Below are 15,602 nucleotides of genomic sequence, written 5' to 3'. Positions count from 1 at the left end.
TAATGTTTTATGAAAATTTATATAAATATCTATATAAATATGAAAAATCATTCAAATATGTTAACTTTTGAAAATTGACTTGGAGGTAGGCGGGAGAACAATACTATCGATCGCAGTTCTTCACGATCCTTATAAAAATTGAACGTAGCAACAATGTTCCTTGGTTTTGGTCTGACCCATACGATGCACTCTCTCAAAAGGGATTTCATCTTAGATTTTCAATTGGTTTTCAAGAAATATCGCATAACTCTATCAAAATTTTGCGCTCCGTTCTCTGGAATGCCAGTGAATACTAGGTTATCTCTCATTGATCTGCTTTTTAAATCGATTACTGATTTCTGTAATTCACTTTGACCGTTGCTTAACTCTGTAATATACTATAATATAGTATCAGTTAACTTTTTTTGTTTAATTTGGCTGTATCATATCTAATTGCTCTCAGATCTCGGTCTGGAGTAGATTTTACGTTCTCACTCATGGACTGGGCACCGACCTCAATGGACGCCAAGGTCTGTTTCGCATCACTGACCTCGCTGTAAAATTGTTTACCCTTTCATTCAATGTCGTAATAGAGTCAGTTATGGACTGAAAATGTGTCACTTGATTTAAATTTCACACAGTCTCTGTATTATTGTTCTCAATGGCTGCTAATCTTGGGTTTTATTTACACACTGAATTGTCGACGGATTTTTTCGTTATTTCCCGATCATGACAAGGAGCACACGGCGGGTGTGACCGGTCGGCAGGGTTGCACACTCCTCCATGGCACCTGATCCCACCTCTGATGTCTAGAGGTCCGTGTTTGCTCTGCTCCTATTTTGTGATGTTTAATGGACTTTTGAGCTCGAATACTGTTCGTTATCTCCACATATGTCATTGTAGAAGAGGCTCGTGTAGTGTCCCATGAGAAATCTCTTGCTGGGCTGTTTGAGACTCATCATTACAATAGACTGGGTACATAGCAGAATGACTCTGAGATAGTATACTCGCAGTATCTGCAATCGATGTTTCTGACATGATTTTAATAGATCAAATGTATCAGTCTGATCAGTTACATTATACACACTGGTAACCGGTAGCAGACAACTGGGTGTATACATGCACCATCAAGAATGACCACTGAACACTACTCAATGTTCCGAGTGTTAGCAATTTAAACAAACCTTCTAAAACACACTTAGAGAGTCCCTACACCCCTGTCTATCTGCTTATGATTCTTAAGAACTAGTTCTCGCAGATTTTCAACTTCAGACTGTGCAAAATACAAACTTGCACACGGATTTCATACAAAAATTTCATAGTCTACTCAAAACACCGCCATACTTGTCGAATCACCCGATCTCCTTCTCAATGAATAGTCTACGGATTTTTTCTGTTTACTCGATCATGACAAGGAGCACAAGGCGGTATGACCGGACGACAGGGGACGCTTACTCCTCCATGGCACCTGATCCCACTTCTGATGTTTTTAGAGGTCCGTCTTTGCTCTGCTGCTGATTAGTATTGTTTCAATGGACTTTTGACTATGACTACTGTTCGTAATCTTCATATTACATACAGGCTATGAATTAAATGTTTGAAAATTATGCATTAACATTTTTTTTACCTTTTCCGTTTGCCCACATATTGGAAGAATTGATAATAAAAACATATAAATCAACAAGATGAGTAATTTTAAGGATTTTATTCTGTGTGTTTAAACAAAAATGTTTTACTTCCAATGGAAATATATAACACAAAATATATTATATATAACACAATTATATTGATAATAGGTCGCTTTGGTACAATAAACAGAGAAGGACAAAACAAGAGAAAAATTCAAAATTAGAGATATGTGCAGTAGCAGGCACTTGTAGGATTTTAGGATAAGCATAAATAAAAAGAGAAATGCACTTTTTCTTAATGTTCAAAGTTAAAGCCCTCTGTCAGACTGTTTTCGGAACTGAAGATCATAAATGTATGGCACCTATTTCGTAGGGCAGATTTAGTTTAATTTTACGATGAACAATGATTCAGTATTATTAATTTCTACCCTGAAATTTTCAGAATAATTTGATAAAAAGGCAAAGGTCTTTTGTATGAGCCAGCAAGGTAAACGCATAATGTCAAGTACATATCACATTACAGGGTTAATATCACACTGGTTTGTTAATATCTTCCGGCCAATTTTATGCTCTGGAGTTATCTTTCGTCCTTCGTAAAAGAGTAATCGTTCTTTACACCGGTAAAGCGAAGGCACCATCAGCCGACACAAAATAAAATGAAAGAGAAACCAAAGTTTTTGGCTATGTTTGCAGAGAAAGAAGACTTTTACACAAATGTGTATATATGTACATAACATTTAAAAACGCAATGAATATATATGTACGAATATATGTTTATAATCGTAATAAGATGATAAATAATACCGAATTTCAATCCACAAGACACGTTAAATTGACCAAGTACAAACACGGCTCGACAATGCGCATTACATCGTATAACTGGCAGCATCATTGATTGTTGTGTAGTAGAAATTGCTCACGTGATGGATAAAATGGTTTTACTTTTTCTCACTTTTCTTGAAGAATCCCTTTTTAAATATAGATGATCCTCTTCTCTCCTCCTTCTGTTGGGTGCCATTTGTATCGCCTGCTTTTTTGTAGACAATAAGGTAGTTATAAATATTTGGCATCTCATCCTCCTCCTTCCGTCGCCCAAACAAACTCAGCATGTAGTTTCCAGTTTGGGGAAGATCTATGTGATACTTGATCGTCCCGCCTTTTTCTGGTAACTTGGCGATGTGATCCTTAACGTCTGTATCAGGTTCTCTAAGAAACTGATGTGTCACGATGATGTCATCAGGAACCAGAATTTCTACAGTACACGTGTTAACATCAGTTATTGTTATCTTAGGATCTTTGGGGCTTATTGCTTTAATACCCAAGGACTCAAACGTCGGCTGCGGTCCCCATTTTTCTTTTTTAATAGTCGACTGCTGTTTTTCTACGGTTTTAGGGAGTTCTACTGGGTTTGATACTTTAAGGCAGTTGACGAGATATTTCATGGCGTGAGACAAGGTGGTGTTTTCCCCCGCCTCTTTGGGACGTCCGTAAATATCGAGTCCGTACTGGCCGATCTGAGGTAGAGTTCCCGTGATATGGATGATATCTTTCTCTATTTTTGTGGTGATAAAAGCATCCAGTGTCTTTGTATCCACATTGTTCATTTTAAGCTTAGCGACCACGTGCAATGGGCGTGGCATTTTTAATTTGATATCGAGGCTATCATCCACGTTCAGAATCCCGGCCTTGGGGTTTTCTGGAGGGTCATCCCCAGAAGAGCTTCCACTGTCTGATATCCTATCCCCCTCACTAGAATCAGGTGAGGACCGAGTTTTGGAGGATTTCCCCGGCCTTGTTTGAAGCACCTTTAACCCAAAATGTCGGTAGGCTTTTTTAGGTCCCCACTCCCCTGATGCACAGTCGGGAAGTGGGTACATTTTACCACTAAGGGAGTTACACACGACCTTAAACTTACAAGTACACTTCAGTCTGAAGGGAGAAATAGATGTACCCGTGGTCTCCTCAGCGTTTATAAGTCTACTACTCTCTTCAATTTTATTAGCAAACACTTCAAAGAAATATTCACCCACCGCAGGGACATGTATACTGAACATCACGGTATTGTCTAACATCGTCTGAAACACGAACCTCTCTAGATTTGCCCCTTTGTAGGTCGCCTCCTGTCTTTTCTCTTTGTCTGCATACCTCATCTGATAATAAAACACCAGATCATTCTCATATTCTTCTGGGATTTTTATCTTGACTTCAGTTCCTCCTTTCTCGGTAGTTTCTAAAACGGCAGTCAAGCTCTTCTCAAACCTCATGCCGTAGTGGAAGAAGATGGAGCGGACAAATGGTAGTGCCTCAAATTCCTCCAGAGTGATTGGGTTTTCTAGAAGCTGCCATTTTGGATCAGCGGCCCAGAATTCTTGAATGAACTCATCAGGGTCTGTCAAGAAATAGTGCTCGTCGTATTGATACCTGATCTGGTCCTTAGACTTGGGTTTGGGTTTGTCCTTACTTTTCTTGTCTTTGTTCAGTACCAGGTGTCTGAAGTAAAGTATATGATGTCATAAAGAGATTTCCTCTCAATCTGACACAAAATAGGCAATGATAAAAACTAGAAAAAGTATACACTGTGTTTGTTTTAGAGCAGTCTGGTTAAAATCGGTATACTTTTCTTCTTAAAGTCAAAATTTACTTATCATAGCGACAAATCTTGTGCAGCTTTATCTTCATTCATCAAGTTTTACGTTACTCTTTAGTCTATCTTCAAACAATAATTTTTACCTCGCTCCCCAGTTACATTGCACCAGTCTCCAGTCTCCGTCGATGAGCACGGCGTTCCAAGTATTCTGGAAATGATCGGGTTTGATCTTCATCCCGGGCTCATACCCAACACTTTTGGAATGACCTTTGATCTCCTCACAATGAAGACCCGCGTAACTAAAAAATAACATTATGATAAAAGGTTCAGAACATAAATTAACTGAAACATTTCACATCCGGCGCCTCAGTTTTCCCACTCTTTTCCTAGTTGTCCTTTCTCCTTGCATGCTAATAATAACTTTTCATCAAACATCTTTTTATGACATTAATTTATAGTTACAAATATTTGGACCTTAGGAATTGGCGACATAAACAGGTTTTGTCACGTAATGTACTGAAAAAACACATAGTCTTTAATAATGTATAATTATAAATTATACACACTCCAGAAACAACAGATCCACACTTTCTACTAATCTCAATACCTGCAAAGTCTCATGAAGAGCACGTGATAGGTCTCTGTCCCATATTTGATTCCCCTTAGGAGCCCCATGGGCGTGTCTGTTTCTGTACTTTCCTCAAATTCCATCACATTTAAATCCTTGACCGTAACCCAGCGGTAGATCGCCCTGCAAAAATCATATGTGTTACATCACATTTAATTCCTTGACCGTAACCCAGCGGTAGATCACCTTGCAAAAATCATCAAGTGTTACATCACATTTAATTCCTTGACCGCGAGAGCGGTAGATTGCACCGAAAATCGTCATCATATGTTTACATCCACCTTGCCAAGATCACAACTTGTGTTGTACTGGTTTTGCATGACCAAAAATTAAGAAAAAAATCTCGATCACACAGTAACATTAATTTATCAATTTTCTGCGAGATCCGTGCATTTACCACAATATCTTTCCACTTTCTAACAAAGAAGTGTTGTCTTTAAGATATGATACTCTATTTCATTATGAATTTCATTGTACCCTCCTCATCACCACCACAACCATCTTTTGATTCATCAACAGCATGGTATACGTTTAGAATGATTCTAATCATATCATTAGCATAAAGAGTAAAAGTAAAGACGAACTTTTTAACAAAGATTCATTATCTATTAAGACTTACTAAATACTTAAATGTTTCTTTTTATATCAGCATTTTGTTTATATTTTAAAGGTCATTTTGATCTAACCAATCTAAAAAAAGGATTCCAAATGATTCCATGATACGATATACTTAAAATGTTTCTTTTTATATCAGCATTTATATTTATATTTTAAAGGTGATTTTGACCTAACCAATCTAAAAAAAGGATTCCAAATGATTCCCTGATACGGTATACTTAAAATGTTTCTTTTTATATCAGCCATTACATTTATATTTTAAAGGTCATTTTCATCTGACCAATCTAAAAAAGGATTCCAATCTGTCAGTGTAGAAATCATGAGACATCACTCCATTAAGTTAAGTAGTCGTGCGTGATTTATTAAGGACATTAAGTGTAAATATACTAGTTCTTCTAATGTCATCCTATTTTTGGTCACCAGGCCTGAACGATTTCACTGTACCTGGCTTTCTCCAAATCGGTAACGAGATCTTCTGTCAGCTGTTGAACCAAATCTGTGTAGGTCGGCTGTTCGTTCTCCGCAACCTATGGAAGAGAAAATAATGTATGTTCAAAGTTTACAATATATTCTAATTCAGTTTATCTGAACTCTCTAATTGCAACATACAAATGACATAATTGATATGTATTATAATAAGTTCACAATGTATTCTTATTACAGTTTTACGTGGTCTCTCTACTTGCACCATACAAATGACATAAACACTCATGTTATATACGAACCTTAATTGTTTGTTCGTCGATATCATTGAACTGTGAGGGGTCCACATACAGGTCTTGTTTCCTGCAGGATGGGGGATGGGGTGAGGGAATTTCTGTAGGGGCAACAGGGATAATCTCTAATGCCTCCATTGCTTCCTCTATTTCTTCTGTCTCTCCATTAGCTGTACTCCCTTCCACTTTCTGCATTAACAACATATGATTGTGCATTTACTCTATTTTTTCATAAACGTGATAAATCAATAGATTCCCAAATAAAAAGAAGTTAAACCCTAATCAACTTTAATAACTTGATCATAGAAAAAAATGCAAGATATCTGTTGAAAATATTACGGTATTGTTTATAATAGGTGTAAATCAAACACTCGCCACTGGGTATTTACATGTGGTAGAAAGACGCAAACTAAAGATACACGAAAATTTTAGTCCTCAATATAGCATATAAACCTTTATCCACGTTTCTTTTAAGCGTGCCTATGTGTTACTTTCCTTCTTTATGACCCAGTGGAGTTTTATTCAAAGACTCGACCATATAGTGTGCCTAAGTGTTACAATGCATCTTTATTATTCAGTGAAATTTTACTCACAGACTCAGCCACCATTTCCTGTTTAAGTTCCTGTTTGAGTTCATCCTGTTTCTGCGCCAATATTTCTAACATCTGACGACTCTGTCGCGCCACCATTGTCGCTGTTTTCTTTTGTTCCTTCTCCTTCAGTCTCAGTGTCATAGACTCCTGCTTCTTTTTCTTTTTTTCCTGAATGACAACTTCTATCTCTCTCTTCTTGTTCTCAAAGTGTATAGTCATTTGCTAGAAATTTAAAACCAATAGAAATTGAATTTATATTTCTATGTGAAACAGAGTTATTATTTCTTATATGCAATTCAACAAGATCCTTAAATGGAACAAAAATCAGGTACATGGTGAAATTGTCCATTTTCAGTCATTTGAATATTTTATGCGTCATGTTTTAAACGTGAAGTCATAATTGGAAACAAAAATAAACATACATGTATACACCTGTGAAGATTTTTTAACTTATGATGTTCATTTTTTGTTGGTTCACTTGGAATTCTTAATTTTAAATATGCAGCAGATGTATCCAAAACTGTTTCCTGTTTGTGAATGAATATTTCGTTTTGTGTATGTTGACTTTTTCTCCCATTTCAGTTTAATATAAATACCTTTCTTTCGCTGTCTTTCATCTTTTTCTTCTTTTGTCCAAATTCTTTATCAAATTTTTCCGTTAATTCTTTCAATCTGGCCTCCCATTCATGTTGCAGTTCTGCCGACAGACGGCGCTTTTCCTGTTTTCTCTCATTCTGGAATTCATCCAATAAACGATCTTCCTCTCGCTTGTATTCAGCCTCCAGGCGGCGCTGCTCCTCGATCAGTTTCTTGCGCTTCTTATACTGTAAAGAAGAGAAAGTACACAGGACATACAGAATGATTTAATTTCAAAAATATTAAAGATAGCATACATGTATACTTTAAGGGTTTTAATTTCCGTTACTACTTTGAACGCAGTTCGACGGATGACCTGTGAAAGCACGTCCGTAACCTAAGATAAATCCTCAGTTAGTCTAAAATTGTTACACTGCAGTGTTAACACACATACACATACATGGGACTGAGAAATGAGACAATCTGTGCTGCTTTATTTCAATTTTATTAAGCTCAAACTTTAACATATGACATATACTTATGAATTAAATTTCAATCCATTCACAATTTCTTTCAACATTTATTGACAATGCATGGTAAATACGCTTCAATTTCCCAACTTATGTATTTTACCAGCTATTTAAACTGCAAGATTTTATCAGTTTAAAAATAGCAGTTATCCAAAAAGAAAAAAAAATGTACGCAAAGAATAATTAATTTCTTGAAAACCTCAATTAGTATTATTTATCGATTTTGTTTCGCATGGGCTTTCTTTGAATCTTGCAGGAAACATCGAAACTTGATTCAGCAGTAAACTTTATTTCATTAAAAATGTTCTTATAAGCAGGACCACAGCAATCCTTAAATATGCATACCTGCAATATCTTCTTAATAACTTTGCACGACTTAAAATTCATGGCCATAGGCATTTATGTGAATGAGTTGTCAAATGTTTATCGTTGTGTAATGACCCATGGGCAATGTCGTTTGAAGTCATCTCTTCACGTTTTTGGCTACACATCCCCGGTATTAATCTAAGTTTTCCCTCACATCAAGGCTATGGCATGTCAAACGTTGCAATATTCGATCTTTTCCATTTGTATTGTATAACTTTCCATTTGTATTGTATAATTTTTATTTGTATTGTATAATTTTTAATTTGTATTGTATAATTTTTCATTTGTTTTGTATAATTTTCAATTTGTATTGTATAATTTTTATTTGTATTCTATAATTTTCCATTTGGATTTTATAATTTTCCATTTGGATTGTATAATGTTCATTTGTATTCTATATTTTCCATTTGTGTTGTAAAAAAATCATTTGTATTGTATAATTTTTCATTTGTATTCTATATTTTCCATTTGCATTGTATAATTTCTTATTTGTATTGTATAATTTCTTATTTGTATGCGATAATTTTTCATTTGTATTGTATCCGAGGATTGTTTATTTATTTCGTTACGAAGGATGTCATTGGTCATAAAATTTAGTCTGTATAAAGGTCTCAGGTGCCCATCACAAACTTAGTCTGGTACCCTTCCCACAATTCCGATCGCGCACTCTCTACAAACACAAACTCGGCTCCTCTATTTGCGGTGCATGCTAAGGGACGACCATTTGATTCTCGGGGGGTGTCGAATCCGATTATTTATTTTCATTCTCTCGCAGGAGAGAATATTTATTTCCAATATGACCAGAGACAAGGAGAAAAACAAAAAGAAGAAAATCCGCCCAAACCCGAAAACTCAGTTTATTGGGGGTGGGGGTAGTTACCACCACTCAAGGTCAATTTATTTATTTTCTCAGTCAGCATTCCTAAGGACAGATTATTTATTTGCCATTTACCGGCGCTCCCTTTTTAGAATCCAATGACCGTCTAACATGCACGCAAATACATATGCCGCCGAAATATGGCTGAAATATTGCCGACTCGGCGTTAAACAATAATCAATCAATCAAGCAAGCAAATACATATGAGCCCAGTTTGCTTTGAGCATCCGGAACATCTTCAACCCGATACAGGCTGAAACTTGACCAATGAAATCCTTCGTAACGAAACAAATAAACAGTCCGCGGATACAATACAAATGAAAAATTATCGCATACAAATAAGAAATTTTACAATACAAATAAGAAATTATACAATGCAAATGGAAAATTATACAATACAAATAAAAATTATACAATACAAATGAAAATTATACAATACAAATAGAAAATTATAGAATACAAATAAAAATTATACAATACAAATGAAAAATTATACAATACAAATAGAAAATTATACAATACAAATAAAAATTATACAATGCAAATGGAAAATTATACAATGCAAATGCAAAAGATCGAATATTGCAACGTTTGACATGCCATATCAAGGCTCACCCAAAACCATTTTTGTTTGTTTGTTTTTTTCCTAACACAGGACTACAAGCGAATTTAGTCTTATGCTTATGATGGCGATAAAGACTGTCTTCTTTCTTTTCCCCCTCCATTTGTACCCAAGGCTATAGGAACCTCAGCTATTGTTAACATTCGGGGTGTTTAATGTATATTTAGGTTATCACGCCATTTCCATTCATACTTTAATTCTTCCTTGTTTGGATCATGAAAACGTAGAAAAGATCGTAATTTTCCCAGTCTAATTCAAAGACTAATCACACTGCATTATTTAAAATATAAAATAAATATTGTATTTTAATGAATGCAAAGATATCCCTTTACAGTATTAATCCGAGTGGTGGAGCCTGTAAATACAGACTATCATTTCACCAGAAGTTTTCTTATGAAAATAATTTTCATTTGTAAGCTATTGAATGCTTCCATATGAGTGACCAACTTTTTTTTCCTGATTATGTATTGAAGATCAATAATTTGAACTTGTCGTATGACTGTGATGTAGATGGCAAGTTTATGAGTTTCCGGGATTTCCCAGTCAGAGGGGGATAAAAAATCTATTAACGTGACATCTGCAAACTGTCTACTTTATGTCGATATAACTGACAAAAATACAATACCTAAAGTCGTAAAAATGTCGCGTGTTCGGGATTTTACGCCCCAAAATCGACACATCATCCCCTGGGGTGGTGACAGACACGTTAGGACACGATGACCTTGACATCAAACATAAGTTTCTTTTGTTAATACGCAACCTACCTCACCTGCTGATAATTTTTCAAGATATTCTTAATTTGAGATTATAGTGTCATCAGACATTAGTAGACAAAAAATCAGCATGCATTACCAGGGGTTTTGAAAAGACATCAATTGATGAAAATTCTTGTATTATTCAAAGAAAAATACACAAAAATTACTAAACATATATTCTAGATGTTTTGTTTATCTAACTTGTTTTAAGAAGAAGTGAACAATAGAATATATAGATATGGAAATGTATCACATGGTTCCTTTAAGTATTGGAACTCTTCAACTCCAGGGGAAAAGACAATAAAGTTCAAACTACGCTGCGTACATGTATGTCCTTAAAGGTTATACGGACTAAACGATTAGAAATCAAATTGTTTTCTGTATTTCCCCTTTTAAAATTATTTTTGTAGTCTAAACATAATCAACCTAGGCCATCTTTTTTTTCTTTTTTTTTTTTTTTAAAAGTTTTGTTTGACCTCTCTCGACCGACTTGCTAAAAATGGCCCGACTCAAAAAACTTTTTGAAACTTCCAAGAAACAATTTTTTTAAAAATTAATTTAGGAATTTTCTCATTCTGTCAACAATATTTCGGTTTTATTTACATCTACCTACCGACCCATTATTTTTATCTCTGAGTCGGGAGGGGGTAAACAAACATTACTTTTAAGATGGCCCTACATATCTGACTTTTTAAAGATTCATTTTCTTTCCAGGAATTTTTTTAAAAAAGGAAATTTAAATCCTAGTTCGTGATTGTCCTGATTGTCCCAAATAAAGTAAGGAAATCCAGAATTCCTGACCGAGGCGATTGTTGGGGGTAACAGAACCGTAATGTGACTGGGCGAGCACACACACGAAAATTTGGAACTTTTATCTCGATGAAAGCTCCTTATATTCCAAACACTGTTAAACTTCACCCTCGTTTTATTCCTGCCTAGAGTTTTAGAGATGTTTCAAGAGATCTGGGGTATTAAAGACAACACTCGGTGTCTAATCGCCGCGTTAATCACTGCCGGGTGCTTCTGTTTTCCTGATACAATGATGACGGGTCCTCTTTGATTCCAAAACAACAGTTCGCCGGGTGCTTCTGAGTAACAAACAATGGAATTAACGGCCCACATAATTCTGTTAATCTCTTAAGAACACAGAGACAACCCGCTAATCCAAAGTCAGAGGCTTAGTTTTAATTCAACCAGACATTTCTAGTTCTCATGTGAATCAAGTTTTGGTCATAATTTCAACTTAATATTGATATGAATCACCCCCCCCCGCCCCCCCCCCCCCGCTATATTACCACGTGTATCACGGTTGTTACATTTACTTTTGGGTGTTCAAACATTCCTGACACATGCATGCAGCCCCAATCATTGGAGTGATGGAAGCCCAATACCCTCCATGAAGTTTTGTCAACAAAACAGTTGACGAATGGGAAAATGTTGGAACAAGGACATTTCTTGACATTTTTCTACGAAAATTAAGTTCAACGTACAGATATCTGCAATAAAATTGACACTAGAATATCGCAATAATATTCTATATCTATAATCAATTCTACTGTACTTTAATATGAAAATAAGTGTAAAACTTCTCTTTAAAACATTAAGTGAATAACTTTACACTTTAACCACGCTTCAGACTTTTGTCGAGTTAAGTATTTACTTTATTTACATGATGCCAGCTCACATAAAAACAGTACATCGCTAATGGACATTTCACCGCAGATTCCCAGACCATGAAATCTGATTAGCGCTGCCATTCTCCAGTGACAGGGTGGTATAAATATAGACCCTAACCTGCTCAACAACTTCTCTTATGTCAACATACTTTTGTCCTTTTTATGGAGACCGTATCAACTTCTTTATTCACAAAAGACTTGGAAATCCACTTAGGAAAGTGTTGACGTACACTACACATCATGCCCCCTTGTGTCGAGCCACAATCGTCATGTAAAACATCAAAGATATTTTATATATTGTCATGATAAGAAATCCCCATGTAAATGGAGATATGACTTCAGTTCACCTATCGAACAACATAACATTACTCTAAGAAAGTAACAAGGGCTATCTCTGGTTTCAGACCACCGTGTTATTGAGTTTGATTGTGCTGTATTCTTTCGGAGTGACCGGGTCCGAGTTGTCCGGGGGGTTATCAGGGTCCAGGGACCCCTCACCTTTGTCAGGGTTTGATACACAGTATACAATAATCCTCGGCAAACAGACGGCGATTAGATCTGTTTGGATTGTGGTGTATTCACTGTATTGGTAATCAATAAGAAACACATGAATAAAACATGCCATGACTAAAGAAAAACTTTATAAGCAAGAACTCATGTCTGTCTTTAAAAAAAAACAAACTGTGAAGTGGGGAATTTTATAATGGTTAAGTTAAGAGAGGGGTGTGTTGATCTGCATGACCCCCACCACCATGAAAATTTGTGTGTTATGGTGTTTATAAAAGACTTTAGAATTGAGGGGAGAGGCGGGGAAGGAATATACTCTCTAAATATTCTACATGTATATTGATAGATGTCTAAAATTTAAAGATTCTAGAAAGATGGCTTAAGCTGTGAAAGGTCGGGGAAAGGGGGGGGAGGGGTTTTTGGGAGTTCAGAAATCAGTATAGAAAGGGGTTCGGGGGATACTTACAATGTTTGGTGGGTAGTGATGCTTGTCCAGTTTGCGTTGGTAGCCCTGTCGGAGAAGCTGTGCCTCTATGGGGCCCTTTATGTACAGGGCATTGGCGTCGATGTCTACACCCTTATGAAGAGATTCAGCTGTTGCGCGCTCCGCCACGTAGTCTTGGGTTTTAGGTACAGTGGTGGCGCGTTTGATTGCCACCGCCTCATAGTTATAGTTAGGTTTTCTCAGGGTCCCGGCCAGACGGACCTCCGAGTTCATCTTTTTGCTCATCTTCTTGTACACGTTTTGACTGTTGATGGCGTTTTTGATTCCCATGGCTCGTTCGTCAATGTGTGTCCCTCCGATTCGAGGCACATGCGTCCCACAGTATACCTCGCGATCTGAGGCCTCCGTCTGATTTGAGAAATAGTTCTTAATGGTCAGGAACTGACCACAGACTACACATTTAAAACAGTTCCTGTGAAATACTACATCGTGGACCGGGCCAATCTTTTCTGCGTGGTACACCTGGGCTTTACACCTGTGGCAGGAGTTCCCTTCTGACAGGGTGGGGCGGAACAAGGAGGAGAGTCGCTGATATCCCCGCTCCACGGACTGAGCTTCCGCCGTAGCGACTGCCATACTTCCCCGCTGAGTTCACACAGAGAGCACCGATTCAGTAGGCCATAACAACGTACTGACACCGAAACAATATATGTATATATCTAATATACCTCAGTTGTATCTAAATCACAAAAATATATCACAAAAAATCAAAAGATTGTGTATTCCCTTGCATGAACTTTCTCACATCCAGTTTGAGATTCGTTCTTTTTCGATCCTCGAGATCTGTGTGTGAAATTTCTATAGCGGGCGATTCCATTCTCCAGTCAGGTAAGCGCGCAATAGACCGTGACCATTGACACAGGTATGTAATTTAGGTAACTGATCCATACCTGAGGAAACAAAATACCTGACGTCCTACACACTTAGGACAAACAATTAACAATCAACTCAAGATAAAGGGTTTATCTATGTAACGACCCAGCCTACTAATTTACTACCACATTCCACAAGGTATTACAATTAATTATTGTTTTTCAAGGACGTTTATGTAAAAGATTAGCTATTTAATTAATGGCAAAATTTATACGTCATCACCACGGGATGTTTTGAGATTTAAAAAAAAATATCAATTACCAAACGTAAAAAAAATTAAAGTAAATTTTAAGATGATTTCAATGACACTCATTTGTTTTAATATAGTTCTCAAATGTACATATGTATATAGATGTCAATCCCGCTTCTCCGTGTTGTGTTTCGGTGGAATTGGTCACTCTGTAACAGACCTAAATATCGATGTCTGTCAGGCCAACCTGACCGAAATCTTGGTCTTTTAATTCTCTGAAAAGGACAGATGTATATCTCCCTGTCATCGGGTAAGTCTTACAGATCAAATCGCAAATCATTGTCAATTTTCTCAGTTTACCATAGAGTCACCTAGAGCGTGAAGTGAAGAGAAGAATATATAGGCCTAGAAGTCAATAGACAGATTACAGGCCGTGACCGAAGAATACTGAACATTGGAACAGTCCCGAGAGATATCGATAATTACTCCAGAATCTGCTGTCGTGTGAATATCTGTACATATTTGTCACGGACCACGCTCAGTGATTGATCAAAATGAAATAATTAATAAATATTGCTCTTTAAAAAAAAAGAGCTTTGTTATTCTCTCTGTCAACTCGAATTTCTGGTAATAGAGAATATAAATTGAAATCTTGTCAATTTTTTAGTTAAAAACATTGCCGTCTTTGTAAAATGTAATCAAAGAGCAGGATTTTTGACATCATAAACAACTGCTTCCTCAATAAAAATTGACCTCGCAATTTTTCATATCTTGTGATTGATCATCTACAAACAAATACTCTGAAGTTGATATTAATAACGATTCTCTGTAACCACTTAAACTTCTGCCACGCATGGTCACCGATTTTGATGAAACTTTGCCCATCATTACATCTTGACATTAGAAACATGTATCAAATAAAATTTCGTTGCTATGTGTCTTGGTTGCCATGGTAACAGCCAGAAAAGTTGGAAAAATTGAGATTTTCAGCTACTTTGAATCTTTATTGGGTCTTAATAAAGACTAAGAAAAACAAACAAACCATTCTCACAAAAACATGACACCTTGTTGCCACTTATGCTATAAAGAAACTATTTAGAATTTATTTCTAAGTAAGTGGTAACCATGGGTACATTTGGAATACATTTTAGATGCTGAAAAACGCTCAATATTCACTAGTGATGGATGTTACATGATCAAACTCAACCAACGACGTAAGAGAAACAATAAAACTATTTGACCTTAAGTAATTAAGTATTGGCAATATTATTCTAAAAATAACTTTCATGGTTGCCATGGTAACAGTGTAACCATACAAAATCTGTTGCTAAGATTGGGTTAATGATACTATCTTGAGGGGTAAAATATAAAATTCA

General features: G+C 36.3%; 1 protein-coding gene across 1 annotated transcript; it reads right to left on the bottom strand.

Annotated features, from left to right (window-relative positions):
- Positions 1-1,687: 1,687 nt before the first annotated feature.
- Positions 1,688-13,864, bottom strand: LOC133200812 (hillarin-like). The gene is made up of 8 exons (XM_061336628.1): positions 13,125-13,864; positions 7,346-7,573; positions 6,750-6,971; positions 6,166-6,345; positions 5,885-5,967; positions 4,802-4,945; positions 4,338-4,493; positions 1,688-4,097 (listed from the first exon to the last, which is right to left on the bottom strand). Exons 1-8 carry the CDS (start codon positions 13,737-13,739, stop codon positions 2,546-2,548), a joined length of 3,180 nt encoding a protein of 1,059 aa, XP_061192612.1. The 5' UTR covers positions 13,740-13,864; the 3' UTR covers positions 1,688-2,545.
- Between the last annotated feature and the right edge of the window lie 1,738 nt (positions 13,865-15,602).

Source organism: Saccostrea echinata, unplaced genomic scaffold, assembly GCF_033153115.1.
Source record: "Saccostrea echinata isolate AGI-Se365-2 ecotype Australia unplaced genomic scaffold, CSIRO_AGI_Sech_v1 ptg000041l, whole genome shotgun sequence".
Lineage (NCBI taxonomy): Eukaryota > Metazoa > Mollusca > Bivalvia > Ostreida > Ostreidae > Saccostrea > Saccostrea echinata.
This window is presented reverse-complemented; position numbering and strand designations above follow the sequence as displayed.

What these genes read in the sequence shown, in the direction of transcription:
- LOC133200812 (XM_061336628.1), bottom strand. Translation starts at nt 13,739, where the DNA reads ATGGCAGTCGCTACGGCGGAAGCTCAGTCCGTGGAGCGGGGATATCAG. An exon ending in AGGAAATGGTGGCTGAGTCT is followed by an intron (nt 6,346 to 6,749) that starts GTGAGTAAAATT and finishes TTGTTAATGCAG; the next exon opens with AAAGTGGAAGGGAGTACAGC. An exon ending in TCGACGAACAAACAATTAAG is followed by an intron (nt 5,968 to 6,165) that starts GTTCGTATATAA and finishes TCTCTTCCATAG; the next exon opens with GTTGCGGAGAACGAACAGCC.